The 27,399-nt window shown below is 46.3% G+C and overlaps 2 protein-coding genes and 1 long non-coding RNA gene across 5 annotated transcripts; 2 read left to right on the forward strand and 1 right to left on the reverse strand.

Moving 5' to 3' along the window:
- The first annotated feature begins 232 nt into the window (after positions 1-232).
- Klhdc8b (kelch domain containing 8B) lies at positions 233-5,562 on the forward strand. 2 transcript variants are annotated; one of them, XM_048424165.3, is made up of 6 exons: positions 233-695; positions 1,674-2,185; positions 3,313-3,477; positions 3,814-4,038; positions 4,295-4,396; positions 4,765-5,562. In XM_048424165.3, the coding sequence occupies exons 2-6, from the start codon at positions 1,810-1,812 to the stop codon at positions 4,959-4,961; spliced, it is 1,065 nt and encodes a 354-aa protein (XP_048280122.1). In that variant the 5' UTR covers positions 233-695; positions 1,674-1,809; the 3' UTR covers positions 4,962-5,562. The 2 variants fall into 2 exon arrangements, with proteins under 2 accessions (XP_048280122.1, XP_048280123.1); XM_048424166.3 differs by lacking the exon at positions 233-695 and adding an exon at positions 1,117-1,249.
- A 558-nt stretch (positions 5,563-6,120) lies between these two features.
- On the forward strand, positions 6,121-7,784 carry LOC125393596 (uncharacterized). Its single transcript, XR_007229865.3, has 3 exons — positions 6,121-6,418; positions 7,028-7,114; positions 7,455-7,784. It is a non-coding gene; the product is annotated as an uncharacterized LOC125393596 (long non-coding RNA).
- Positions 6,206-19,992, reverse strand: Cimip7 (ciliary microtubule inner protein 7). 2 transcript variants are annotated; one of them, XM_048424169.3, is made up of 4 exons: positions 19,878-19,992; positions 17,811-17,924; positions 7,035-7,091; positions 6,206-6,646 (listed from the first exon to the last, which is right to left on the reverse strand). In XM_048424169.3, exons 1-4 carry the CDS (start codon positions 19,902-19,904, stop codon positions 6,230-6,232), a joined length of 615 nt encoding a protein of 204 aa, XP_048280126.1. In that variant the 5' UTR covers positions 19,905-19,992; the 3' UTR covers positions 6,206-6,229. The 2 variants fall into 2 exon arrangements, with proteins under 2 accessions (XP_048280126.1, XP_048280128.1); XM_048424171.3 differs by lacking the exon at positions 17,811-17,924 and having other exon boundaries at positions 19,878-19,976.
- Between the last annotated feature and the right edge of the window lie 7,407 nt (positions 19,993-27,399).

Below are 27,399 nucleotides of genomic sequence, written 5' to 3' on the forward strand. Positions count from 1 at the left end.
ATAACCCAGCTCTCTGTAAAGAAGGACGGGATAGATCCTAAGGCTAGCACAGCCGGCTCCTCCACCGCACCTGCTAGTGGTCTCAGTGTACACTATAGGATCTATTCTGTGGCTGGCTTTGTGTCAAGGTTGTGTTCTGGTTAGGACAGGGCAGCTGGGTTTCCCAACCCAAGGCCCAGCCTACAGCCCTAGTGTCCTCCAGGGGGCGCCGCTGCAAAGCTGGTGGTTGGCCACCTCAAGGCTCAGTTGTGATGGGCGGGCTCCGACCCCTAAAAGGCCTCAGGTTCCACTGGCTAGCTCCTGCTGAATACACCCAGAGTGGATCCGACTCAGAACGACACCCACCTCGGAGCTCACCATACCGGTGTTGTGTGCTCGCCGCTGCCTCGTTTCTATCATCGCCCCAGGTGGAATCCTAAATCCTAGCCGGCTGGATGTCCATATGCCTGTCTGTTCATTTTGGGTGACCGTGGGTCCGTGCACCCTACTCCTGCCGTGGCATGTGCAGAGTTAAGGCGGGAGGAGGTTTCCCCGAATCTGGGGAGGGGGAGCGAGGGGCGGACCTGGACCAGCCCCGCCCCACGCCTGAGCTGTGCCGGAGCCCCACCAGAGCCCAGCTTCAGCCCTAGCCAGAACCAGCGTCAGCGGAGGCGGAACAGCGGACCAGTGCCCTGGCGACATCAGAGATCCAGCGGGTGAGTCCCGCGGGAGGCTCGCTCAAGGGAAGTTTGGGGCATGAAGCTTAGTGCCTTAATTAAGCCCACTAGACAGACCCGCCCCCCACTCTCCTCTGAGCTGGAAGTTTGGGGCCAGGAGGCTGTCCTATCAAATTCTGGGACTGAGAGTGGAGACCCCCAACACACACACACACACACACACACACACACACAGAGAGAGAGAGAGAGAGAGAGAGAGAGAGAGAGAGAGAGAGAGAGAGAGAGAGAGAGAGAAGGGGAGGCTAAAGAATGTGGTCTTAGGGGACTCAGGAATCCAGCTGTTTACTCCTCCATGAAAAGCCCTGGACTCAGGCACCTTCAAATCCTGTACTCATGAGATTCCCCCACACCAGTCCCTTCATCCCTCCACATCAGGGAATCTGCTGGCATTGCCACACCCCTGGGGTTGGACTTCGAAAGGAGTGTGTAATTCTGAGGTCCGTCCCCTTTGAATCCCTCACACCAAGACTGACTGACTGCAGATATAAAGGTTGCACTTTGTAGACTGGGATGCTCCCTGTCAAGGACTGCAGGTGAGGGACCCTGATGGCTGTCCAGGCCACACTAGATGCCAGTGTGCAGAGGACCCAGGACTCCTCTCTTGGAAAACCGGGATAAGTCTTACTGGGAAGGAAGGGCGGGCGCTAGGATAGAAAGTTGGGTTCTAGTCACTTTACCTCCCCTTCCACTTGAAGCGATGAAGTTGCTAGTTGCTAGTTTTCGGTGTTCGGGGTGGGGAAGAGCTCCCCAGGCCCCTATGGGAAGTGAGAAAGCTGTCTGGGAATCTGGAGTCTGCTCTCCTTTCCACTACAGAAGGATCTTCACCAGCGGAGTGCTAGTCAAAGGGAGCAGATCCTTCCCCATCCGTGATTTCCGGCCTGGCCTGCCTTTAGCTATGTGTCATTCATCTGTTTCTTGACAGTGGCCCTGATCCTTTGTTTTCCATCTCTCCTCCAGGTAAAGGCAAGGTCCCTTGGACTGGTCAGACACAGCCTTACAGCCCTGGCAGATTCAAGATGAGGCCCTATCGTGTCCCCTCAGAGAGGCCCACAGCCTGAGCAAATAACATGGCCTGCCACTGGCAGTGAGCAACATGGCTTCGGGAGGTGGCCGGGCCTTTGCTTGGCAGGTGTTCCCCCCCATGCCCACTTGCCGGGTATATGGCACAGTGGCACACCAGGATGGGCACCTGCTGGTGTTGGGGGGCTGTGGCCGGGCTGGGTTACCTCTGGACACTGCTGAGACACTGGACATGGCCTCACACACATGGCTAGCGTTAGCACCCCTGCCCACTGCCCGGGCTGGTGCAGCTGCTGTGGTTCTGGGTAAGCAGGTGCTAGTGGTGGGTGGCGTGGATGAAGTCCAGAGCCCAGTAGCTGCTGTGGAGGCCTTCTTGGCTGATGAAGGCCGCTGGGAGCGTCGGGCTACCCTCCCTCAAGCAGCCATGGGGGTTGCAACTGTGGAGAGAGGTGAGTGGCTCATCAAGGAACGTCCCTCAGGTGCCCCTACAGCCTTCATTTTTCTCTTCTCCTGACCGGGTCCATTATCTCAGAGACTGGATAGGTTCTGTCTTGGAACGTGCCTTTGCCTCCTGTCTCCTCTCTTACCTAGGCTTTCTGCAACTTGCTGCTTATTGCCTTTTCTGGGCTGGGAGATGGGGGTCAGAGCCCCGAAGGCCCCCAGAAAGATGGGAGACCCCAGCCACTACCCTGTTCCATTCTTTGTTACTAAGAGACAGTGGGGGGTGTGGCCTAATGACTCTCATAGTTATAAATAGTCTGAAGTGGGGGAGGGGAGCAAGGCCTTGGCTCTGAGCCCAGCAAGTGCTTAAGTGCTTAGACCTCCCCCCACCACACACACACACACACACACACACACACACACACATACACATACACACACTAGGGATCCTAATGTGGACAAAGGCCAAGCTGACCTGGAGATGGTTGCCATGGAAGCCCCCAGCTGCCTGACACATCACCCAAAGGCCTGTCGCTGTGCCCCTAGCTGACTCTGAGCACCTAACAGAAGGCAAAGACCTACTCTAGTCAAACAGTATGGTGCAGAGGTGCTAACAGGGTGCCAGGGGCTCACAGCTCTGTCCTACAGGCGCCAGCTCGTTTCCCGGTCCCAGGCCTTCCCTTAGCTCATCCCCTGAGTTCCCTTCCCAGACTGAGCTTCGTGCAGAGCAAGTCTCTTTATCCCCTCTACCACTGTCTTAATCTATCCCTCCTCTCCCCCGTTAGGGGAGTTCCCCCCCTACACACACACACACACACACACACACACCTTGTGGCCTCCAGGTCTGACCACCAGTCCAGGCTAGTCTGCTTAGATGCCAGATTTGGTTGCCATAGCGTCTCCAGGGAGACAGTGCTGGATTATAATTAGATCGGCTGCCTCCTGCTCTTCACTTGGAGGAGCCTAGGCCAAAGCTGGAATCCCAGACTCCTAGTTCCCACTTCAGATGGGCAACCAAGTTTTTGACAAAACATATAAGTCTCCATCCACCCCTGGGCCTGACCAAGGGAGCTGTCGGGGTGGGGTTTACCAGCCAGACATGGTTGTGAGGTCTGAACTACTCTTCTCTGTGCAGACGGTATGGTGTATGCCCTGGGGGGAATGGGTCCTGACACGGCCCCCCAGGCCCAGGTACGAGTATATGAGCCCCGCCAGGATTGCTGGATGTCGCTACCCTCCATGCCCACACCCTGCTACGGGGCCTCCACCTTCCTGCATGGGAACAAGATCTATGTCCTGGGTAAGGGCTGAAGGATGTGGGAAAGGGGGAAAAAAGAGTCCAGATGTCTCCATCCCTGTAGGTTGTCTGGATTAGGGATCAGTTTTAGTCTGAGATGTCTGTATTTGGGAAGTTTTGTTGGTGGGAATCCAGACCTATTCTGAGGCCTCCTTGGTGGCCCAACTAGGGTTGGAAAATTAAATTCAGTGCCTGAGGGTTTACGTGATCTCATGAATGACCGATAGTCCGGTGTGTACACAGCTGGGTGGAGTAGCCTGGGATGGACAGTTCAGCTACCTGGTAAAATGCCACCAAGCCTTCGGGGTTCTATTCTGGGTGCTTCAATTCCTTTGACAGGAGGCCGCCAGGGCAAGCTCCCAGTGACTGCTTTTGAAGCTTTTGATCTGGAGACCCGTACATGGACCCGACACCCAAGCCTGCCCAGCCGCCGAGCCTTTGCTGGCTGTGCTATGGCTGAAGGCAGTGTTTTTAGCCTGGGTGGCCTGCAGCAGCCTGGGCCCCACAATTTCTACTCCCGCCCACACTTTGTCAACACTGTGGAGATGTTTGACCTGGAGCATGGTGAGCAATACCTCTTCTAGTCTGTCCAGCTCTCTGTAGGATACAAGGGCATTGTGTGTGTGTGCGCGCACATGTGCACATGCCCTACATCTGTGTGCTTACACCTTAAGTCTTCTCTCCCTCACAGCTGCGTATGTCTGTGTATGTCTGTGCACGCGTGCCTTGCGTCTGTATATGTGCGCATACATCTTACATCTTCTCGTCCTCGCGGCTGTATATGTCTATGTGTGCTCATCTTATGTCTTCTTTCCTTCAGGGTCCTGGACTAAGCTGCCTCGTAGCCTGCGAATGAGAGATAAGAGGGCTGACTTTGTCGTTGGCTCCCTAGGGGGCAACATTGTGGCTGTTGGGGGCCTCGGTAAGTCTGCAGAGCTGAGGGAACGGAGGTATGAAGCAGAAAAGAGTATCTCTAGAAGGATCACCTTCTCTAGACTCTGGGGTCAGAGCTTTGCCGGTACTTTGCCCATCTGTAAATCAGGGGGCTTGTGGTTGTCCCAGCTCTCAGAGCGTCCCCCAGTGCCTGACTGGGGGCTGTAATGGAAGCAGAGCAGACGACAGTGACCAAATAGACTAAAGCAAGAATAAACGAATAAACAAAGATGAACTCTGGGCAATGAAGAGCAAGCACTGGTAGCGAGGGCTGGGGTAGTACTTACTGGGCCATTGTCTGGGAAAGGGAGCAAAAGGCGCTTGAGCCCCTCACCACCATCTGTGTCCTTCCTGCAGGGAACCAGCCATGCCCTCTGGCCTCCGTGGAGAGCTTCAGTCTGGCACGGCGACGCTGGGAGGCACTGCCTGCCATGCCTACAGCCCGATGCTCCTGTTCCAGCCTACAGGCTGGGCCCCGGCTGTTCGTTATTGGAGGTGTGGCCCAGGGCCCCAGTCAAGCTGTGGAGGCACTGTGTCTGCGTGATGGGGTCTGAAGGCCTGGGGAGACCTGTCTACCAGAGCAGCTCAGTGTAGAAGCAGATTGGGCTCCTTTTCACTGCTGAGGGAGCTCCCCATGGCTCTGTAGGATGAGGGAGGCACAGGAGAGGGCACCTGAGTTACTGCCTTAGGTACTGGGGTTGGAGGAGCCTTTGTCTTCAGCACAGGACACACATGCTTACACCTGTTTTTAACACCATTCACTCACAAACATAGCTAGCTCCAGCACTTATAGGCCCTCTGTCAACTCTGAAGTGGGAAGAGGAGAGCCTTGGTCTCACAGGGTAGGCCCCGAGAGTTGACCAGGCCTTCTCCAGTGGCCATTCTGGAAAAGTCTGAGTGTCCAGCCTTCCCTGAGGGTCCCTGTGGACCCTAGGAGTATTCTGAGGCTGGAGATCACAGAAGAAACAGAGGAGAGAATGTGGGGACTGCCGGAGGGCCAGAGGACTCTACCTGGGGCAAGCCGTCTCACCTCTCTGTGCCTCGGCGTCCTCATTTGTGAATGGGGAGCTCTGAAACTTTCCTGCCCCACCTACCTCACAGGGCTGTTGTGAGGACCCAGGGAGTTTGGATGTAGAAATAAAACATCTGATGAAATCTGCTGTGCGGCTTTGATGCTTTTCCTGCCCTGCCCTCCTTTGGAGGCCTCGACTCTCCCAGGGACGAGAGCCCACAGGGAGCCTCCTAAGCTTTCCAACCTAAAGTGACCTGTGTCTCAACTCCACCTAAGCCTCAGCTTTGGCTTAGGTAACATAAGGCATCTCGAGTGTCAAGGTTAGGATGACCTTGAGATCACGTCCCACAGTTCACCTCGAGTTCCGCACAGCTGCAGAGGAATCCGTGGTTCAGTGGTGTGGTGGCAGTCTCCTTGTGGGGGGGAGACATCTCTTGGGCAGGACTGTGTGGCTAAAGGGCCAAACCCTTCAAGATACCTGGCTCCTGGAGGGAGCTGCTGCCCTAGGTTGCTCACTTAGGACCCTCAGGTTCTGTGTTCCCCATAGCAATACCGAGTAGAAGAGGCTACAGCTACTGAGAAGTTATTGGTCCCTAGAATCCACCCATGGTCAAGGCGACCTTCCTGGACTCTGAGTCTGCCACAGGCCCTAGCCTTTCTCACTTCGTGGCAGGACTCCCTGAACAGCTTCTCCCCAGCCCAGGACACAAGCATTGGCACAAATGCCGTGGGAGCCAGACACGATCTGGTAGCAAGCTGATCACAGGCCCCTGAGACACCTTGGGCTGTCAGTACAAACAGGCCGCTATGTCAGCTGACCCTGTTTAATGCTTGAGACCAATTTAAACACTCAGAAACTCCAGCATGAAGGTAGTGCTGCAGCAGCTTGGGCCTCGGGATTCCTGGGAGGTCAGGCAGCATTTCAGCAACTGGCTCTTGGGGCCTTACCTTGGCGCTACCACAACGGCCACTCTGGGATGACCGGCAAAAGTTATGCTGGTAGGTGGTGTTGGCATAGGGAGGCTGGACCTGCACAAAATGGACGAGGCGTTGGGGGAGCCTAGTGAGTCCTGTGCCTGACGGGAAATCAGTCTGGTAGGAAGATTCCAGAGGCTGCTGCTGGCTCAGTTCCAGCTCGCAGGGTGCCCAACGCAGAAAGGTGTGTCTTTTCCACAGGCGTTCCAGGTCTTTCCGTCTTCCAATTCCCTGCAGCAGGCAGTAGGGGCCCTCCTCAACGGTACGGGCCCTTGGCCCACAGTCTTGGCATCCAGGATTTGCTTGGGCCCCATCTAATCCCGTGACAGTTCGGTGATGCTGGCATTGTCCTAGGCCTAACCTGTACCCTGCATCCTCAGTAATACCATCCACCTTAGCATGAAGCCCCAGAGTGGCTCCCTGGGATATTTGTACACCGTTGGGGAAACTAGCCAAGAAAACCAAGGCAGAGCTGTCTCTGTCTGGGGGATGGGGCTATTTAGCTGTGGGAAAGGTTAGGGAAAATAGATGATCTGCTTATTTAAGAAACCTTTGCTCTCCTAAAGGTTGTATCTCTACCCTACCAGCTCCATCCTCTGTCAGTCAGGGACTCCTCCCCCTTCCTCTTTCCAGCACTCACTTTGTCGAAAGAAGTGCGGTTGTCATGCTTGGAGAAGAAGTGTTGCCTTGCTGGTTCCTTGAAAGAAGATGAGAAGGAAGGTAAGGGGAGGGGGCATGCTTACCTGCTCCTGCAGATGCTGCTTCCTTGAGGGGGAGGCTACTTCTAAACTGCTAAAATGCTAACACCCTGAAAGGGTAGAGAGGAATGAAAGCAATACCTCACCCCCACCCCGTCTCTCTTGTCCTGAGAGAGCCCTAAATAGAAGCTCTGGGACCGGTGGAAGTTTGCCAGGACATCCTGTCATCGGTGGAGGGCTTTCAATCTAAGTTCCCTACGATTAGGCTCAGTCTTCCTCCTCCACTCACACTCCCTGACAATACCGCCAAGCTCTGTGCCCTCAATGACATCTGGAAATGATTATGTCTGTCTCTCTTTGAGGGCATCTGCTGGATCCAGGCTCAATAGTCAGCTGTCAACTCCACATCGTTGTGACAAGGCATGGCAGAGCATCTCGAAACACATCACTGATGGATCACCTCCCAATTCATTTTCCCTACAGTTCAGGCCACAGCACCTGACATTGAGATCCAATGTTCTCTCTATTTTTGTTTGTTTGTTATTTTAATGTTTTTTTTTCGAGACAGTGTTTCTCTGTGTAACCTTGACTGTCCTGGAACTCACTATGTAGACCAGGCTGGTCTTGAACTCACAGAGATCCTCCTGCCTCTGCCTCCTGAGTGCTGGGATTAAAAGTGTTCACCACCGCCACTCGCTCGAATTCTTTAAATTATGTATTTATTTATATTTTATGTATGCGTGCTCTGCATGTACACCTGCACACCAGAAGAGGGCACCAGATCTCATTATAGATGGTTGTGAGCCGCCATGTGGCTGCTGGGAATTGAACTCAGGACCTCTGGAAGAGCAGCCAGTGCTCTTAGCTGCTGAGCCTCCTATTTGTTGTTGTGAAAAGAGTCTTTCTACATAGCCCAAGCAGAATTGGAATTCACTCTACAGCCCAGGTTGGACTTAAAGATCCTTCTGCCTTAGTCTCCCAGGTGCTGGAAGGCTGCACTTGGCTTGTTGTGGTCAAAACCACCATCACCTCTTGCCTGAAATATCACAAGAGCTTTGTACCTATGTCTGTGCTTTTGAGATCCCCACTCCCAGTCTATTGTCTTCTCACCAGCCAGAAATTCCTGTGTACATAAACCAGGCCACATCTTGTTTGCCAAAAATCTGCAAAAAGCTTTTCATGTTTGTAACAACCAAAATCATAGTAGTGGTCATGAGAGCAGGAAGACACAGGTCCTTCTCTCTGACTCTACTTCTGCCCTACCAGTCTTCTCTCTAAACACACTAACAATTCCTTTCTTAGACCTGACGTAGTGAACTCTCCATGGATGGGGTGGGGGTATCAGGAAGGACTGGCAACAAGCTCAGATAAAATGCAGAATTTGGGGTATCTCAGTGGTAGAGTGCTAGCCCAGCTGGTCTGAGGCTCTGGATTTTTATCCCTGGAACTAGAAGGAAAAAGAGAGAAAAGAAGAAAGAGAAAGAGAGAAAGATTCAGTCAAATGAAACCTGTGGTCTAACTGTCCGCCCTTTAGGCACTTCCTACCTCATCTATTATATATCTGAAAGTAATCTTCAAACAGCATTGCTCGATGAAGACAGGAAGCTGGCCAGCATTTCCTATAAACAATTGGCACTAAATCCCAGAACTCTTGGAACTGGGGCCTTAACTCAGTGATAGAGAATGGGTTTTGCATGTGCAAAGCCTGGGTTCAGCACATATCGCACACACACTTGCAAGCCCCCAAATCAACTAATAATTAGCCAACCAAAAATCAAGACTATTTAGAAGAATAAAAAAAGGAAAAAGGGAGAAACTCTTCAGACACTAGACCAGGCCAAGGGTTTTTAGACTTGACACTAAAATCAAAGTCAAAGAAGAAAAGGGAAGGCAGGTGTGGTGGGTGATGCTGCCATCCCAGCATTTGGGAGGTGGGAGGTGGGAGCAGGCAGATCAGCAGGCAATGGTGACGCACACCTTTAATCCCAGCACTTGGGAGGCAGAGGCAGGCAGATCTCTATGAGTTCAAGGCTAGCCTGGTCTAGAGAGCTAGTTCCAGTACAGTTAGAGCCATCACACAGAGAAACCCTGTTTTGAAAAAACAAAAAAACAAAAAGAAAAGAAAAACAAAAACCAATCAACCAACTAACCAACCAACCAAACATATAAAAAACTAGACCTTATCAGATTTAAAATATTTCTGTTCTTAGGGAGAGGTCTCAGTGGTTAAGTGTTCTTACTGCTTTTGCAGAGGATCCAGGTTCAGATACCACATTCCTAACAGGTGTTTCACAACCAATTGTAGTTCCAGGTTCAAGGGGATGAACCCTTTTGGACTCTTCTAGATCCTGCACACACTTGGTGCACAGAAAATCATGCAGGCACACACTACACCCATAAAAATAGATATTTTTAAAAATTGTGCCAGGCATGACAACCATCCAGCATTTAGGAGGCTGAGGTGGGAGGTCGGTCACAAGTTCAAGGACAGCCTGGTCCACACAGGGAGACCCTATCTCCCAAAAAGATTTTCCTTTGAAAATCCATAAGAAGAAGATGGAAAGCAAGCTACAGACAGGGGGAAATATACTTGCAAATCACATCCTCAAGAAGAACTAGAATCTAGAATATAGAAAGAATGATATCATTACAATAGTAAAATAACAAACAAATCTAATAAGAAATGGACAAATTACATGAAGATATTTCACAGAATGAAAAAAGAATATCCAGATGGCAAAGAACACGAAAAGATGCTTAACATCATTAAACACTGGAGAAGCGCAGATCAAAATCACAGTAAAACCTCATCACCCACGTATCAGAATGGCTAAAACTATAAATAGAGACAATGCCAAGTGTTAGTGGAAACGCAGGGAAATTGGATCATTCATGCCCTGCTGGTGGGAATGTAAAATGGCAAGGTTACAATGGAAAACAGCTTGACAGCTTCTTTAAAAACTAAAGATGCCACTACCATATGATCCAGCAACCGAGCTTCTGGGCATTTATCCCAGAGAAAAGAAAACTTATGCTCACCCAAAGATCTGCACAAATGTTCACAGCAGCTTTATTTATAAGAACCAAAATTGGAATCAGCTCAGATACCCTTTAATAAAGCGAATGCTCAAACAATCCAATCCATACAAACCATAGAACACTACTTAGTAATGAAAAGAAATGAGCTATTTATAGCCATAACTCCTTGGATGACTCTCCAGGAAATTACACTGAGCCAGAAAAACCAACCTCCGAGGTTGCATACTGTATTATTACACTTACATGGCAGTTTTCCCCTTTAAGTCACTGATTTGTTGAGACAGGATTTCACACTGCAGCTCAGACTGTCCTCACTGTGTAGCTTAGGCTGGCCTCAAACTTGTAGTCATCCTCCTACCTCAGTCTCCCAAGTGCTGCAATTATAGAGGTTGGCCACAATGCCTGGATGTTGTTTTTTTTTTTTCTTTTGAGACAAGGTTTCCCTGTGTAGGCCTGGCTGACCTGGAATTCACAGGCTTCCTGCCTTCTGCCTTCTTAGCAGCAGAATTCCAAGCGTGAACCGTGACACTTATCCAAGCATTTTCAAGCAACAGAATTTTAGGAGTGAAAGCAGGTTGGTAGGAACTGGGAAGGAGCAGAGGCACAGGAGGCAGGCAGGTATGCTGGTAAAAGGCCAGCACCATGGTTCTTGGTGATGCTCGTCAGAAAGTTAACTCTGCTGGTGGCTATGTGAACCTGCGCTGGGTAACACCCTATAAACCCTAGTACATATATACCAATGCAAATACAAATGTGGCGATTTCAATGAGATTGGTGAATTGCAATCATGTTAATTGCTATAGCGTTGTAAAATGTTTCGAAAGCTGGGCAAATTGCAGATGGGTTCTCCAGTATTTCTTTTAAGCATTTATTGACATATAATCATTTCAATAAAAACAATCTAAGGCCTGTAAGATGAAGGGTGTCCACATGTGTAAAGTAAGTAAATAAACAAATGTCACCAGGCATTGTTGCATAGCCCTGTAATCCTAAAACAAAGGAAGGGGCTGGATCTTAAGTTCAGGTTGAACTGGGTGCAGTTCAGTTAGTAGGGTATGTGCCCATCATGCAACGCCTCTAGGGTTGTCTCACCAGTGCATAAAGTGGAATGCTATGGGATATTTGTAAGCTCTGTGAAGATGTGTTGCTGTAATAAAAAGCTGAACAGCCAATAGCTAAGCAGAAAGTACGGGTAGAATTTCTGGAAGAGAAAGAAAGAGGAGGAGAAATCTAGGCACACAGGAGATGCCAGGAGACTCGGAGAGAAAACAGGAAGTACATGAGAGTTAATGCCATGTGATGGTAGATTAATATAAATGGGTTAATTCAAGTTATAAGAGCTAGTTCAGTACAAACCTAAGCTATAGGCCAACTTTAATAATTAATAAGAAGTCTTTGTGTCATTATTTGAGAGCTGGTTGGTAGAACAGAAAAAGATTCATCAAATATGGCATCCAACATGGGGGCAAGTTTTCCACATAGGACCTGAGAAAGCTTTTTTAAAAAGTTTGAAACACACAAACATGGAACCAGACACAGCTTTCTAGTCCCACAGTCTCTCTGGAGGGCCACAACATACAGAGACATGGCTCCCAGCCATGCCCGCAGGCTTGAGCCAGCCAGTGCCATGTGCAGAGCTGAGAATCAGGTTTAAGGTTTGGCTCATGTTATCAGAGAAGGCTTCAGACACATTGTAAAGTGGTCCGGAACAAGAAAACCTTTAAACAGATACAGTAAAAAAATGGATATAGATAGTCATAGGAAAACATAGTTAAAATAATGAAGTAAAGTCTTTAAAGAGAGAGTAAAGTAATATAAAGGAAAAAAAACACATAAAAATGGGAAATACACAGGGCATCGAGATCCTGTATAGTGCTTTGTTGACTTTGAGTTTTTTGAATGTTGAATAAATAACAGCTGCTGAAAGACATTGGATTATGGGAGGAAATGCTGAATTAAACCAACCTATATGTTGTTGGGGGAAGGGTTGCTTATTTGTCCCGACTACCCAGCCACAGAATAACCACTCAGAAAACCATATTATTTGCAATATTGTTGGGCCAATAGCTTAAGTGTATTTCTGGATAAACTCATATCCTAAACTAACCCATCTCTATTATTCTGTGTATAGCCACATGGTTGTGGCTGACCAGCTAAAGTTCCCAGCTTCTCTCTCAGGCTGTGGATCCATGACTTCTCTCTCACTCTGCTTTCCTCCTCCCATGTTATAGTTTTCTTTATTCATTAACCAATAAAATCAACACATAGACAGAAGGACCTCCCACACCAATATACACCATCACACAGACATACACACAGGCAAAACACTAATGCATATAAAATAAAAATAAATTATTAAAAAAGAATTTGAAAAAAATAATGTAAAGTTTTAGCCTTTGAAAGCAATTTAGGATAATAAAGAAATACAGGGTAGTCATCTATGTCATCTATGACAATTAAATTTATAGTCATGTTACATATGCTTTCCCAATCAAATAGAGCTATATTTTAGCTAGATAGATGGTCTTCAAACACTTCATAGAGCTATAAAGTATGGCATTTAATATGTTTTAATAAAATAAGGCTTTTTCAAGACAATGAGATGTGTCTGCTCCTGGCAGCAACAAATCTACTTCACAAAAAAAGATGATGGGGGCTGCAGAGATGGCTCAGTGGTTAAGAGCACTGGCTGCTCTTCCAGAGGTCCTGAGTTCAATTCCCAGCAACCACATGGTGGCTCAGTCATCTGTAATGAAATCTGTCGCCCTCTTCTGGCGTGTGAGCATACATGGAGGCAGAATGCTGTATACATAATAAATAAATAAAATCTTAAAAAAAAAAGATGATGGGTATCAAAGAACCTCCATATGGAGTTTGCTTTTACTGTGGCAAAGTTAACCACTGGGCGAGAAACTGCCCTTACCTCCACTGCTAAAAGTATGGTGTCCAAATTGGCCAAGCAAAACACACAACTGCCAAACTTTGCCAAGACAAGATAGAACAGCCCTTCAAAATCCCTGCTTTACCAAAAAGCCTGTCAGATAATCAAGACCTATAAGCCAAAGAGGTATACTCTAATATTGCCAAGGAACTTTTGATGATTGTCCAGGCAGTCAGGTATCTCTGTTATTTCTTACTTTTGGAAGTTGCTTGTCCTCTACCTTCCTATGTAATCAGATAATATTATATCCTTCTCAAGTCTGTGATGAGGTTGAAGATTAGATATTTATTACAGATTTTCTTAGTTTTGATAGAAAGTAAATCAGGTATAAAAGTTTGTACTCATCAAGACAGGATAGATAACAGAGTGTTTTCTTTGAATTTTCCAATACTAATGAAATGGACATTGTGAATGTAATTCATACCTGATAATTGTTCTTATTGTATATAGTTTTGCTACATTAGAGTTAAAACCTTTCCTTCTCATTTAGACAGAAAAGGGGAAATGTTATGGGACATTTATACACTGTGTGAAGATGTATTGCTGTCGTTGTTGTAATAAAAAGCTGAATGACAATAGATAAGAGATAAAGGTGGGATTTCTAGGGAGAGAAAGGAAGAAGAGTAGGAATCTAGGCATGCAGGAGACACCAGAAGACATGGGAGGAAACAGGAGGTAAGAGAGGTAGAAAGGTAATACCATGTCATAATAGATTAATATAAATGAGTTAATTTAAGTTATAAGAACTAGTTAGAAACAAGCCTAAGCTATAGGCCAAGCTTCATAATTAATAAGAAGTCTCTGTGTCATTATTTAGGAGTTGGTTTGCAGGACAGAAAAAGTTTCATTACAATGCAAGTGATGGCACATTCCTATGATATCAGCACTTGGGAGGTAAAGGCAAGATGGCCAGAAATTCAAGGCCATTTCCAGTTCCAAATGAGTAAAGACCTTCTCTCCCAAACAACAACAACAAAGTTCTAGTTCATCCACATCTACACAGGGAATTCAAAGCCAGCCTGGGCCAGTTTTAAACAATAAATAAATAGGTGTGGGGAGTGGATTCTGTGAAGCTAGGTCAGTCCTCAAAATGCTTGCTCTGCACACATGAGGATCTAAGTTTCATCCCCAGAACCCACATAAGAAGTTGGGTATGGTGGTGCACCCTTGTAACCTCAGGGCTGGGAAAGCAGAGACAGAAAGATTCCTTGGGACTTGTTGGCCAGCCAGGTTAGTTGAATTAGCAAATCCCAAGTCCTAGAGGAATCCCTGTCTCAAGGTGGATAACTTTCCTGACCTCTGATGACATCCATTTATATATATATATATATATATATATATATATATATATATATACACACACACACACACACACACACACACACACACACACACACACACATATACATACATACACATGTGCACACAAATACACGCACAAAAAAATGACATTCTGAAAACCCAGGACAAGCTCCAACTGACCTCTTGGTTTCTCCCATCTCTATTCTTAGCAGCAGAGTCACACACAGCCTAGAACGGATGCCTCTGTTGTTGGAGACAACTCTGGCTCTGGAAACTCATTATTCCTACAGTGGCAGGATAATCTCTCCACTCCCACTGATTCCAGTTTTGCTCGCTCACAACTGTGGGAGCCTGGTGAGAAGGGAGTCATTTCCTCTCCGCCCAGGCAGCTCTGGGTATTCTTGCCCTTCGGAAGGAGCATCAGCTGCGTTTTTTTGTCTCTCAATCATTTAGGCTTCTCTTCTCTTGAGGGGCCCATGGTATCTGAGCACGTGGGACTAGAGACATAAGTTTTGATTAAGAGGCCTTAGGAAGAAAGATAGGTTCCGCTGGGAAGAGGCAGTGTTTACATGTGGGAGAGCCAAGGGTCCTGGGGAAACTGGACAGTGTCAAGTCAGTGGGGGTCTGTGTCAGATGGAGACAGTGCATGGGGAGGGACACAGCACCGCAGTCAAAGGACCTGCTAGGTCCAAGAGTGTCTGTGACTCTTCTTGTCTGACTTTAGGAAAAAATGGGACTGATAGTACAGTTCCCAAGTGCCAGGCAGGTAAAGGCTAGAATAAATCCATCTGGTTTAGAAGGAAAATGAAAAAAGAAAAAAAAATTTTCCCATACCCGAGTGTCATAGATGAAATTTTCACCTGCTCTAACCCAAAGAAAAGCATCACTGCATCTCAGGAAGGCTTTTAAATAAACAGCTATAGCTGAAATCAGCCCACTGAAGATGACACCTCTCAGCCAATGGGAAGTAAAATACGCACATTCCCTGGGCAGCCTTATTAATTAAAATAGGCTTAGACTAAGAAAGAGCCATGAGACTTGACATTTATTCAATCGAGGTCCAATACATACAGATCAAGCTGCTTGGGGCATTTGATAATACTAGAAAATTTAAGTCTTCAATTGGCTCATCAGCCAAAACATGTCTCCTATGTCTGTTCCTGAAGGGCGGTTTAACCAATCAAGAGGATGCTTGCTCTCTGGAATGAGTGCTGTCTGAAGGAAAGTGTCGAAACCCAGCGGCAAGGTTCTGGATCGCTTCTGCCTCTGTTCTATCAGTTCACGTGTTTCCTTTCTCTCTCTTTGGCTTACGGAAAGGTGACCTCGGGCTCATTGTGTAGCAAGGCTAACTTTGAACTCCTGACCTTCCTGAATTTACCTCCCAAGTGCTGGATGGCAGGTGTATGACACCACACCCAGGTTTCAAAAGGAAGGAGGGTGCTGATGGGCAATCAGAAGCTGCATTTGGGCCTAGTTTTGTTAAGTATTGACAGTAAGTCCTTCCAACTGGAAATGCTAAGAATGCTAAGAAACATGGCAACCTCCAAGATCCTGCTGTCAGCCTGAGAAAGCAGTTCCTGAAGAAGCCAGATGGCAGATCCCAGAGGACCTGGCGAAAAGCTGGGGAACAAGAAGCTTCAGTGGGTGGGGTGTGTTTCTTTGGGCTTTCCTCTTCCCCGTCCTTGTTTAGAAGACAGAGTGAGTACGTACATCACTATGACCACTGGGAAACCCAGGGAGGAGACAGGAAAATAGGGAAATATTTCTTGTCCCCTTCTGCTCTTGGTTGACTATGTTTCTGTTCTCAGGAGCCTGATTCTTTTGGGGCTCCTCCCTGCACACCTTTCTCTCCTGGAGTCTAGAATCCATGTTGCCTCTTTCGAAAGATCTCTTTCGGCTCTTCTGGGATAACAGTAAAGGCCATTTGCCAGTCTTTTTGTTTATTTGTTTGCTCAGTTTTGTCTTGAGACAGGGTCCGGACTCAAACACACTATAAAGTTGAAGAAAACTTTGAATATATGATCCTCCTGTGTGCTGGGATTATGGGCATGTGCCTTGTCTATTCAATGCTCTGGATCAAATCCATGGCTTTGTGCTTACTAGACAGACACTCTACCTGACTACTGAGCTACTGAGTTACACCTCCAACCTATGTGTTTGAGACAGGGTATTGCCATGTAGCTAAGATTACAGACATGTACAACCAAGCCAGACACTTAAACAGTGGCACTAACTGGATGTGATGTCTCACGGGTGTAATTCTAGATTTGAGACATTGGAGCAGGGCGATTATAACGTGTTCAAAGCCAGCCTGAGATACATGATGAATTAGGCCAGCCTGGGCTATAGAATGAGACCTTGTTTCAATTCTTATCCTCCCTCCAAAACAAAATCTTGTGAGACCATATTTTCCTGAGGCCTCCGTACCTGCTGTTTTTTTGTAAGCAAACACCCCCGAGCTTTCCTATTTTGAGGGTGCTTTTTAGTGCTGCAACCCTGACTGGTGTACACATCTCAGCTTCTCCTTGAAAATGGTGGAGAGCTAGACCTGCATCCTCCTCCTCAGCTCTTGAGTTCCATTTCTGCTCTTCTAAGCCACCTATGCTCCCTGTCCTCCCAGTCCTCCCCTGCCAAGTATGCTGGCTGACACTAGCCACCACCTGCTCAACTAAGAGGAGGCTTCCTGTTCATGCCCAAGTCCTAGGCCTGAGAGACTGGTCATGGATTTTTGTGGCCTCAAAAAAATCTGAAATTGCGGGGCGATGGTGGCGCACGCCTTTAATCCCAGCACTCGGGAGGCAGAGGCGGGCGGATCTTTGTGAGTTCAAGGCCAGCCTGGTCTACAAGAGCTAGTTCCAGGACAGGCACCAAAGCTACAGAGAAACCCTGTCTCGAAAAACCAAAAAAAAAAAAAAAAATCTGAAATTAAGGAAAATTCAGCAAAATTCAAGATTTCCTTCCTTGATTTTGAAGGTTCTATTTCCCATTGCTACCCACCCTAACTTGGCTTAGAACCTTCTCCCATCCAGAAGGCCCCATAAACAAAACTGCCTATTTTGGTACCTACTCTTTTCTACCCTTTTGGTAGAGATCTGACCTCAATCAAGGACAAGGGTCCAGACTTCCTGCTGTCCCAGGGGTAGGCTGTTCCCAGGTGCGTGTCTCATCAGGGCTGAGATGACACTCTTGGGCCCTCATTAGAGGCAGGGATAGACCCAGGCAGTGGTGGCTCATGCCTTTAATCCCAGCACTCGGGAGGCAGAGGCAGGTGGATCTCTGTGAGTTCGAGGCCAGGCTGATCTACAAGAGCTAGTTCCAGAACAGGCTCCAAAAGAACCCTGCTTCAAGAAACAAAGAAACAAAAACCCAAAAAGCAAAAAGAGAAGGAGGCAAGACTAGCCCTCTCCTTCCCACTGCCCTCAGGGATGCCCTGTACCTCACATCTCTGCAGGAACACTGCTGGAGGAGGGGGCTTGGCTGCAAGGCGGTACTCTCCAGCACTCTCGCTCTTCACCTGACCCCGGTAGTGCCCGTAGAAGCCACTGTTGTGCTGAAACAAGTTAGGGGTGCATGATGCTAAAGTCCACTTAAAACCCTACCCCAGACTTCCAAGAAATCTAACGTCAGAAACTCCTTCAGTTTTTGACATTAGAATTTGCAGAGGAACAATACTCCTGGTCTGGGGCCAGCACAGAGTGTCCTCTTCCTTCATTGGGACAAATGGTCTCAGCGTGTTGATCTATGTGGGCTATGAGTGTGTGGAAGGGAAAGGGCATTGTCTAGTCAGAACATACTCTTCTTTCCTTTCCTTTTCTTTTCTTTTCTCTTCTTTTCTTTCTTTCTTTTCTTTTCTTTTCTTTTCTTTTCTTTTCTTTTTTGAGACAGGGTTTCTCTGTGTAACAGCCTTGACTGTCCTGGTCAGAACTCACTCTGTAGACCAGGCTAGTCTTGAACTCACAGAGATGCATCTGCTTCTGCCTCCCAAGTGCTGGGATTAAAGGTGTGTGCATTTGCCCAGCCAGACTATATTTCTGTAGGTAAAGCTACTGTTGAGTGGAGTGGTGCTTCCTTTAGATCTGAAAGCATGTCCTCTTTGTTTCTCTCCCCCACAATATTAATAGTGGGTCAAGGGCCCTGAGATCCAAGAATCCAATAGATGTTTCTTTTAACCTATTAACAAGGCTGTGAACATTCATTTGCCATATACTCTGCTATTCTGGGGCAAAAATGAGCACCTAGACACGGGTCACTCAAGTAAGACCTTCCCAACAGAGAATATAACCAATAGAGACCCTTCCAGAAACAGTCAGAGGAAGGTACTAGTGAAAACCAGAAACGAGTGCTTGTCAGCCAGGTATAGTGGCTCATGCCTGTAATCTAAGCAGTGGCTATGTCTGAGGTGGGAGGGTACTGTGAATTTAGGGCTATACTGAGCTACATAGAAAGTGCCAGGCTAGCCTGAGCTACAGTGGAAGACTGTGTCTCAAAAAATAAAAAAAGGACAACAAAGTAGAAGGAACTGTGTTGGAAATATAAGGGGTTCAGTTGTAGTCAGAGTGAGATGAGAGAGGGAAAGGGGAGGTAAAAATGACCAAATACATTTACGTATATGAATTATATGGCCAAAGAATAAAAACATTTATTTTAGTGTTGGAGCGTTCAGCAGGTAAGAACACTGGTTGCTCTTCCAGAGAACCTAAGTTTGATCCTCAGCACCCAAATGGTAGCTCATAACCATCTATATTTCTAGTTCTAGGGAATCTGATGCCATCTTCTGGCCTCCTTGGGCACCAGACACACATACATACATACATACATACATACATGCATACATACATACATACAGAGAAAACATTCATACACATAAAAGAACAAACGGTTCATTTTTTTTAAAGAGTAAATTTCTGTGGAAGGACTGTTCTGTGCTGATATCATTACGGGGACTCTTTATGACCCAACCCTTTTTATTGAGTCCTTTTGGAGATCAGAGTCCTCCATAATCGTAACCCTAAGCAGAGGGGGTTGGCTTAATGCTGGCCTCCAGCCCAACAGTGGGCTCTTGATATCTCCTTCCATTTCACTGAAGATTTGCACCTTAACTGTCTACCTGGTCCTGCCTATGTGTGGGCTCCCCTCACTCCTTTCTCAGTTTAGCAATATTTGAGTTCAACACCATTCACTGTGTTCCAGGAGGGATGGGACCAGGAAATAAATAAAAATATTGATATCCCGATGCTGCCAATTAGAGAACAATTAGTTCTGAAGGTTTAATGAAGTTTGGAAAAACCAATGAAGAACTGAATGTTATATGCTAAGAGGTTGGGCTGGATAGCAAGAGAGCTGGGAGCAAGGCAACTTTCAGGGGTATGGAGACATAGAGGGGGAGAGGGCAGCTCAAGGCCTCTGCCCACCCAGATAAGGATGCTGATGCGGTTGGTACCTCACTTTGACTTATGACTGACAAAGACTTCACACTGGCTGGAGGGTCAGGATTAACTCTTACCCAGGATCCGATTAAAGCACTTTGCATCCTTCCACGAAGACAGCCAAAAAGGGAAACTTTCCTCTTGTCTTTTTGGTGCTACATCTGAGGAGAGAGAATCTCAAGAGGTCAGCTTTTTGTTGCTTAGTAACAAAAGGAGACTGTGACTGCACAATGCAGCTGTCAAGGCGGGACCCAGCCTCTTGCTCTCTTGTCTGACTACTTTGTTGAGAGAACTCCAGCTCTGGTCATTAGGGTCCTGAGAGAGTCTTTATACAAACACGCAGAGCTCCACAGTAGAGCCTATGGACTCACAACCAGTGAAACATTAAAGACCACGTTAGAGGCAAACACCGTCTTAAAAAGACTCCATAACAAAACTGCTAGGGACATCAATTTAGAAAGCATTCCATGAAGTCAGAAAAAATATCGAAGTGGGCTTTGCCTACTTATGCCCAGGTTTTATGTGACTAGGAATGTCATCTTTCTTTGTCTTGTTTTGTGTTTCAAGACAGAGTTTCTCTGTGTGTAGTCCTGGCTGTCCTGGAACTTGCTCTGTAGACCAGGCTGGCCTTGAAGTCACAGAGATCTGCCTGCCTCTGCTACCCGCCCCAGCCCCCAGTGCTGGGGTTAAAGGTGTGCCACCACCATTATCTATCTGTGCCACTTTTTACAAGTGAATGCCATAGGGCTTACACGAGGGAGAAGAGATTTGGCATGACGGTCTAATTCTGAGCTAATTTGGGCCAATTATATACTTTCCATTTTATCAAAACAGGAAGATGAGCAGTTCATCCTTCTCTTTTTACCAAAAGAAGCTGGCTATCCAGGAAGGTTCCAATAGATGCTCAACTGCAAGGTCAGGGGAAAAAAGAGCTAGGTGAGGTAGGACAGAAAGAGAAGAAAAAAAATTATTTTATTGATGTGAGATATCTTTCTGTATGCTGTGGATATGTGTTACTCTCACTGGTTGATAAATAAATCTGCTTTGGCCTATGGCAAGGCAGGGTAGAACCAGATGGGAAATCCAAATATAGAGATAGGTGAAGAGGGGCAGAGTCTGGGAGACATCGTCCAGCCACTGAGAAAGTGAGACATGTAGAAAATGAGGTAACACCATGGTCATGTGACAACACATAGATGAATAGAAATGGATTAATTTAAGATGTAAGAGATAGCTAGTAATAAGCCTGAGCCATCAGTCAAACATTTATAAGGAATATTAAGCTTCTGAGTGGTTATTCAGGAACTGGTGGGCAAGAGTGAAACCTCCAATTGCATTTTATTTTATGTGAATGAGTGTTTGTCTTCATGTGTGTGTTATGAGTACCACATACACGCAGTACCCATAGACACCAAAAGAGAGTATTGAATTTCCCTGAAACTGGACATTCAGAAAGTTATGAGTTTTCATGTCGGTGCTGGGAACAGAACCTGGGTCCTCTAGAAGAGCGATTAGTGCTCTTAACTGCTGAGCCATCTCTCTCTACTCTCAAATTTGTCAGAAACAACCTGACCTATGTGAATGTGCTTCAAAGAGGGAGTGCGGATTGAGGAAAGAAATAGACAAGAGACAGAAGATAGTGTTGGGAGGGCTTCCAGCGAATACTGTATCTGCCCCAAAATTATTTCTCATAACCCTTATATACCCCAAGGAGAAAGGGAGGACAAAATCCTTCTATATCGTAACACAAGGATCAAGCAAGTGTAATTAATTCCAAATTCTCAAAACATTCAATAATAGCCTTAGATCAAACATCCAGTTATCTGGCCTTGAGGATCAAGAACAGGTTTGAACCTTAAGTCAAGATGGTATGGAGTCAAATCTATGGGTTTCCACACAAATTAAAACAAACAAGCAAGCAAGCAAAAAAACAAAGTTCAACAACAGAAAACAAACGTTGCTGTGTCGTTGTCAGGAAGTCTATCCCAGTGTTTCTCGCACATCATTAGAAAATGATTCACAGTAATGATATACCTCTCCTATCCTGTACTAGAAATGCATGGGCATGAAATGTTACAGAATTGTCTTCAGATTTGGGGTTCGTCTCTGTTACTTTCCTGTTGCTTTGATAAAATACCCTGACTTAAGGGATATTGGGTTTATTTTGTCTCATAATTCATCATGACTAGGAAGTCACAGCAGCAGGGACTTGCGGTAGTTGATTGTTCAGCCAGTCAAGGAGCAGAAACTGGGGCTGGAAGGGCTCAGTGGTTAAGGTACTCAATACTCTTGAAGTACACTTGAATGCATTGGCACAAGAGACCACTTCCTAAAAATAACCCCAGTAGCACAGACACTGAGAGCAACAATTAATAAATGGGACCTCCTGAAACTGAAAAGCTACTGTAAAGCAAAGAACACGGTCAACAAAACAAAATGACAGCTTACAGAATGGAAAAATATTTTTACCAATCCCACATCGAACAGAGGCCTGATCTCCAAAATATACAAAGAACTCAAAAAACTTGGCATCAAAAGAGCAAATAATCCAATAAAAAATGGGATACAGATATAAACAAAGAAATTTCAACAGAGGAATCTCAAATGGTTGAAGGATGTTTAAAGAATTAATCAACATCCTTGGCCATCAGAGAAATGCAAATCAAAACAACTCTGAGATTCCATCTTCCCCTGTCAGAATGGCCAAGATCAAAAACATTGATGACAGTTTATGCTGGAGAGCTGGAGATGATGTGAAGTAAGGAGAACACTCCTCCATTACTGGTGAAAACGCAAACTTGTGCAGAGACTTTGGAAATCAGTGTGGCGGTGTTGTGGGAGTAACTTCCGCTGCCTCAACCAATAGTTGCTGAAATACGAGCCCACAGTGCAGCAGGGAGCGACTTCCGCTCCGTCAGCCAATAGCTGCTGAAATACCAGCCCACTGGGGCGTGGCATATTTCTCTTTTAAAAAGAGAAGCAGATCCGGATCAGGCTCTCTTGGTTCTGGTGCTTGGTCCCAGCTCCTACTGCCGGCTCCTGCTCCTGGCTCCTGCTCCCGGCTCCTGCTCCAGGGACTAGGCTCCCTTCCTGACGGTTTATGGTGTATGTAAGTTTTACCCCCCAAAATAAATAACCCCTTAAAACATAACTGGTGTGGGATTGATTCGCCGATATGGCAATTTCTCAGAAAATTAAACAATCTACCTCAAGACCCAGTAATATCACTGTTGCATATATACCCAAAGGATGATGTGGAATTCCCTTCTGTATGCTATGAATATGTTTTATTACCATTGGTTAATAAAGAACCTGCTTCAGCCTATAACAGAGCAGAATAAAATCAGGTGGGAAATCCGAACAGAGATATATAGAGAGAGTAGACGGAGTAAAGGAGACGCCATGTAGCTGCCAAAGGAGAAAGATGCCTGCAGGAACCTTATTGGTAAGCCACAGCCTTGTGGTTGATACACAGATGAATAGAAATGGGTTAATTTAAGACGTAAGAGTTAAAATGGGTGGTGGTGTTGCACGCCTTTAATCCCAGCACTCTGGAGGCAGAGACAGGCTGATCTCTGTGAGGCCAGCCTGGTCTACAAGAGCTAGTTCCAGGACTAGCTCTGTTAAGACCTGAGATCAATTCCCGGTACCACATGGTGGGAGGAAAGAACCAACTCCTGTGGATTCTCTTCTGTTCCCTCCAGCACAGTATGCACAACTCCCTACCTAACACTAAAGAGAGAATTGTCAGAAAACAAGAGCAAAGGAGGAAGAGAGAAGGTGGTAATGAGTTCTGCGCTCAGGGTATTTCCTCCTTTTTATACTGTTTAGGATGCCAGCTCAGGGCATAATCTGTCCATCTGTACCCACCTCAGTTAAATCTAATCGAGATAATCCCCTACAGGCTTTGCCCACAGACTTGTGTCCAGTGTTGCTAGACCTCATGGAATTGACAGTGAGATTACCTATCCTAAACATACAATCAGAAATCTTAAGCCAGGTGACACATTTGTAATTACAGCACTTGGGAGGTGGAGGTAGGAGAATCAGAGGTTTAAAGTCAGTCTTGGCTACAAGGTGAAGTTGAGGCTAGCCTGGGCTACATAGTGAGTGAGTGCCAGACCACCCTGGGCTACATAGTGAGCTGCTGCCTCAAATGATGCTACATATTACTTGTGGACAAACATGTGGAATCAAAATATAAAACATGCAAAAGACTGGTAATTAAATTCAGGATAGAAGAAACTTGGAGAAAAAAAAGAGGAATGGTGTCAGGGATGGAGGAGGAGGAGGACTTGAACTCTGTAATTTGTTGTTTCGTTTTGAGATAGAGTCTCAGAGCCTAGACTGGCACTAGCCTGACTTTGTAGCTGAGGATGAGTAAGGAAGCTGTTTCTTTTAGGGCCACCAACCCACCAAACAGCTCCCAAATCATGACACAGAGACTTTTTATTATCTTTAAATGTTCAGCCTAGTTCAGGCTTGTTTCTGGCTAGCTTTTTCGGGGGTGGGGGCAGGTTTTTGTTATTGTGTCTCCCTACCTCCCACCCAAGACAGAGTTTTTCTGTGTTAATAGTCCTGGCTGTCCTTGAACAGGCTTTGTAGATCAGGCTGGCCTTGAACTCACAGAAATCCACCTGCCTCTGCCTCCCGAGTGCAGGGATTAAAGGCCTGTGCTACCACTGCCCCCCAGGGTAGCTTTTTAAATTTAAATTAACCTATCTCTCTTTACCTGTGTTTTGCATCAGGGCCTTTCCTTTTCTTTCCTTCTGTATATCATACTTTCACTGCTTCTCAAGTCTGTCTGGCTCATGGTTGCCTGGCTTCTGGCCCTGGAGGGTTCAAGCCTAGATTCTTCTTCTTTATTCTCTCTGCCTGATAGCCCCGCCTATCCTTTCTCCTGCCTAGCTATTAGCTGTTCAGCTTTTTATTAAACCAATCAAGTGCCTTAGGCAGGCAAGGTGAAACAGCTACACATCTTTACACAATTTACATAATGTGTTTAACACATCCTCATATCACTAAACAAACGCAGCATAAACAAATGTAACACACCTTTGCCTAGTTAAAATAATATTTCATATCAGGGATGGCTTTGACATCCTGATCTGCTTGTCTTTGCCTCTGGATGTTAGAATTTTGGAAATGCACCACCATACTTCTATTTATCAACATCATCATATTTGTGGGAATCAAACACAAGTCTCACTGTATGTTAAGCAAAGCACTCTTCTATTACTGCTTTTATTTTTACTTGTGACAGTTACTTAGACTTGCCTTGAACTTACTTTATGTTACATGGAAGTACTTGTGATACCTGAACCACCAGGCCAACTTTATCTTTTTTTAAATTTTAATCATTTTTTGGTTTTTAGGTTCTCAATCTGTAGCCCAGATTGCTTTGGAACTTACAGCAAAATATTACTGCCTCAAAGTCCCAAACCCTGGGTCTGTAGTTTTGAGTCATTAGGTCCAACTAACTGTTTTTTCCATTCTACATTTCAAATTTTCCAGGAACTGACTACATAACCCAGGCTGGTCTCCAATTCCTGATCTACCTACCTTTGCTTTCCAAGTTCTAGAATATCAGGTCTCTTGTTACTTTTTCCTGTACAAATGATGGAACTCAGGGCCTTCCATATGTTACATATGCTACAACTAGGTTGTGAGTTTTGCTTGCGTTTTGAGATGGAATCATACTATGAGGTCCTGGATGGCTTTGAACTTGCACTGACCTTCCTACCTACTCAAGTGCTGGGATTTCAGGCTTGTGCATCCATGCCAGACTTCCTGCTCCTTACTTCATTTGAGACAAGGTCTCAGGTATCCCAGGCTGACCCCAAATTTGCTCTGTCATGAAAAAGACCTTGAACTTCTGAATGTCTTGCCTCCACCCCAAGTGCTGGGATTGAAAGTGCACACTGCAGTTGGCTGCACCATTTTGTCACTATAGAAACATCTGCATTTTTAAGATTTCATATAAATAGAAATATGTAATATGTGTTCTTTTGTGTCTGAATTTTACTTATCATAATTACTTTGAAGTTTATGGGCACTGTTGCAATCATTATTTCATCGTTTTTGTTACTTGGGTTTACTTTCGTTGTGTTTTTTGAGACAGGGTTTCTTTTGTTTTTGTTTTGTTATTTTGTTTGTTTGTTTAGTTTTGTTTTTCAGGACAGGGTTTCTCTGTAGCTTTGGGGGTCTTCCTGGAACTCACTCTGTAGACCAGGCTTTTGGTTTTTCGAGGCAGGGTTTCTCTGTAGCTTTGGAGCCTGTCCTGGCACCAGTTCTTTTAGATCAAGCTGGCCTCAAACTCACAGAGATCTGCCTGCCTCTGCCTCCCAAGTGCTGCAATTAAAGGCGTGCTGGGTGACCTGGCCAGGCTGTTGTTTTAATATGGTCTCACAGCCAGGTAATGGTGATGCACACCTTTGATCCCAGCACTTGGGAGGCAGAGGCAGGTGGATTTCTGTGAGTTTGAGGCCAACCTGGTCTACATGAACTAGTTCCAGGACATCCAGGGCTACACAGAGAAACCCTGTTTTGAAAATCAAAGAAAAAAAAAAAGCACTCAGTTCTCACCTTGTGGGTCCTGAGGATTGAACCCAGGTCCTTGGTCTTAGTGGCAAGGGTCTTAACCTGCTCAGCCATCTTGCTGGCCCTCAAGTTTACTATTGTATCCCACTAGCCCATTGGAACATGTGACTCTGGCAGGCCTTGGCCTTCTCCCCTATTCCATCTGCCTTGGTGAAAAAAAAAAAAAAAACAAACCAAAACAAGCCGGGCTCAGTGACTCACAATGATATACAATGGAATCTAATGCCCTCTTCCCACATAAAGCTGTATATGCAGTGTACAGGGCAGTGGCGGCACACTTTTAATCCCAGCACTCGGGAGGCAGAGGTAGGCGGATCTCTGTGACTTCGAGGCCAACCTGGTCTACAAGAGCTAATTCCAGGACAGGATCCAAAGCTACAAAGAAACCCTGTCTCGAAAAAAATAAAAAAACAAAACAAAACTAAAAATACATTAGATTACATTCCTAAAGCTAGCCATCAAGGTCCATCCAGGGACAGTCCTTTGTCTCTCTGGGAGCGAGTTCCAGTGCCGGTTCCAAAGCTACAGAGACCCTGTCTCGAAAAATAACAAAAAGATTTATTTATTTATTATGAATGCAGGCCATGTATGCCTGCAGGCCAGAAGAGGGCACCAGATCTTATTACAGATGGTTGTGAGTCACCATGTGGGCGCTGGGAATTGAACCCTGGTCCTCTGGATGACTCTAGATGAGCAGTCAGTGCTCCTAACCGCTGAGCCATCTCTCCTGACTGCAGGCCTCTATTCTTCGGGTGAGAAGAAGGGTGGGGCCGAGGACTCGTGCAGAGCCTAGGGTCTGTGAGCTGGCAGTGGCTGATGGCGCTTCGTGCCCTGAAGTGACAGGTGCTGGATCATGACTAACGGTAAAACTGTTGGGACCGTTAAAACCGTTAAAAACGTTAAAACCCTTTGGCCTCGTGCGGCAGCGGGGCGGAGCCAAGGAGCGGCATTTTCATTGGTGGGTGCTCCCGGGGGGGGCGGGACCTCGCCTCGGCGGGA

Source organism: Myodes glareolus, chromosome 4 (genome assembly GCF_982192425.1).
Source record: "Myodes glareolus chromosome 4, mMyoGla1.1, whole genome shotgun sequence".
Classification (NCBI taxonomy): Eukaryota; Metazoa; Chordata; class Mammalia; order Rodentia; family Cricetidae; genus Myodes; species Myodes glareolus.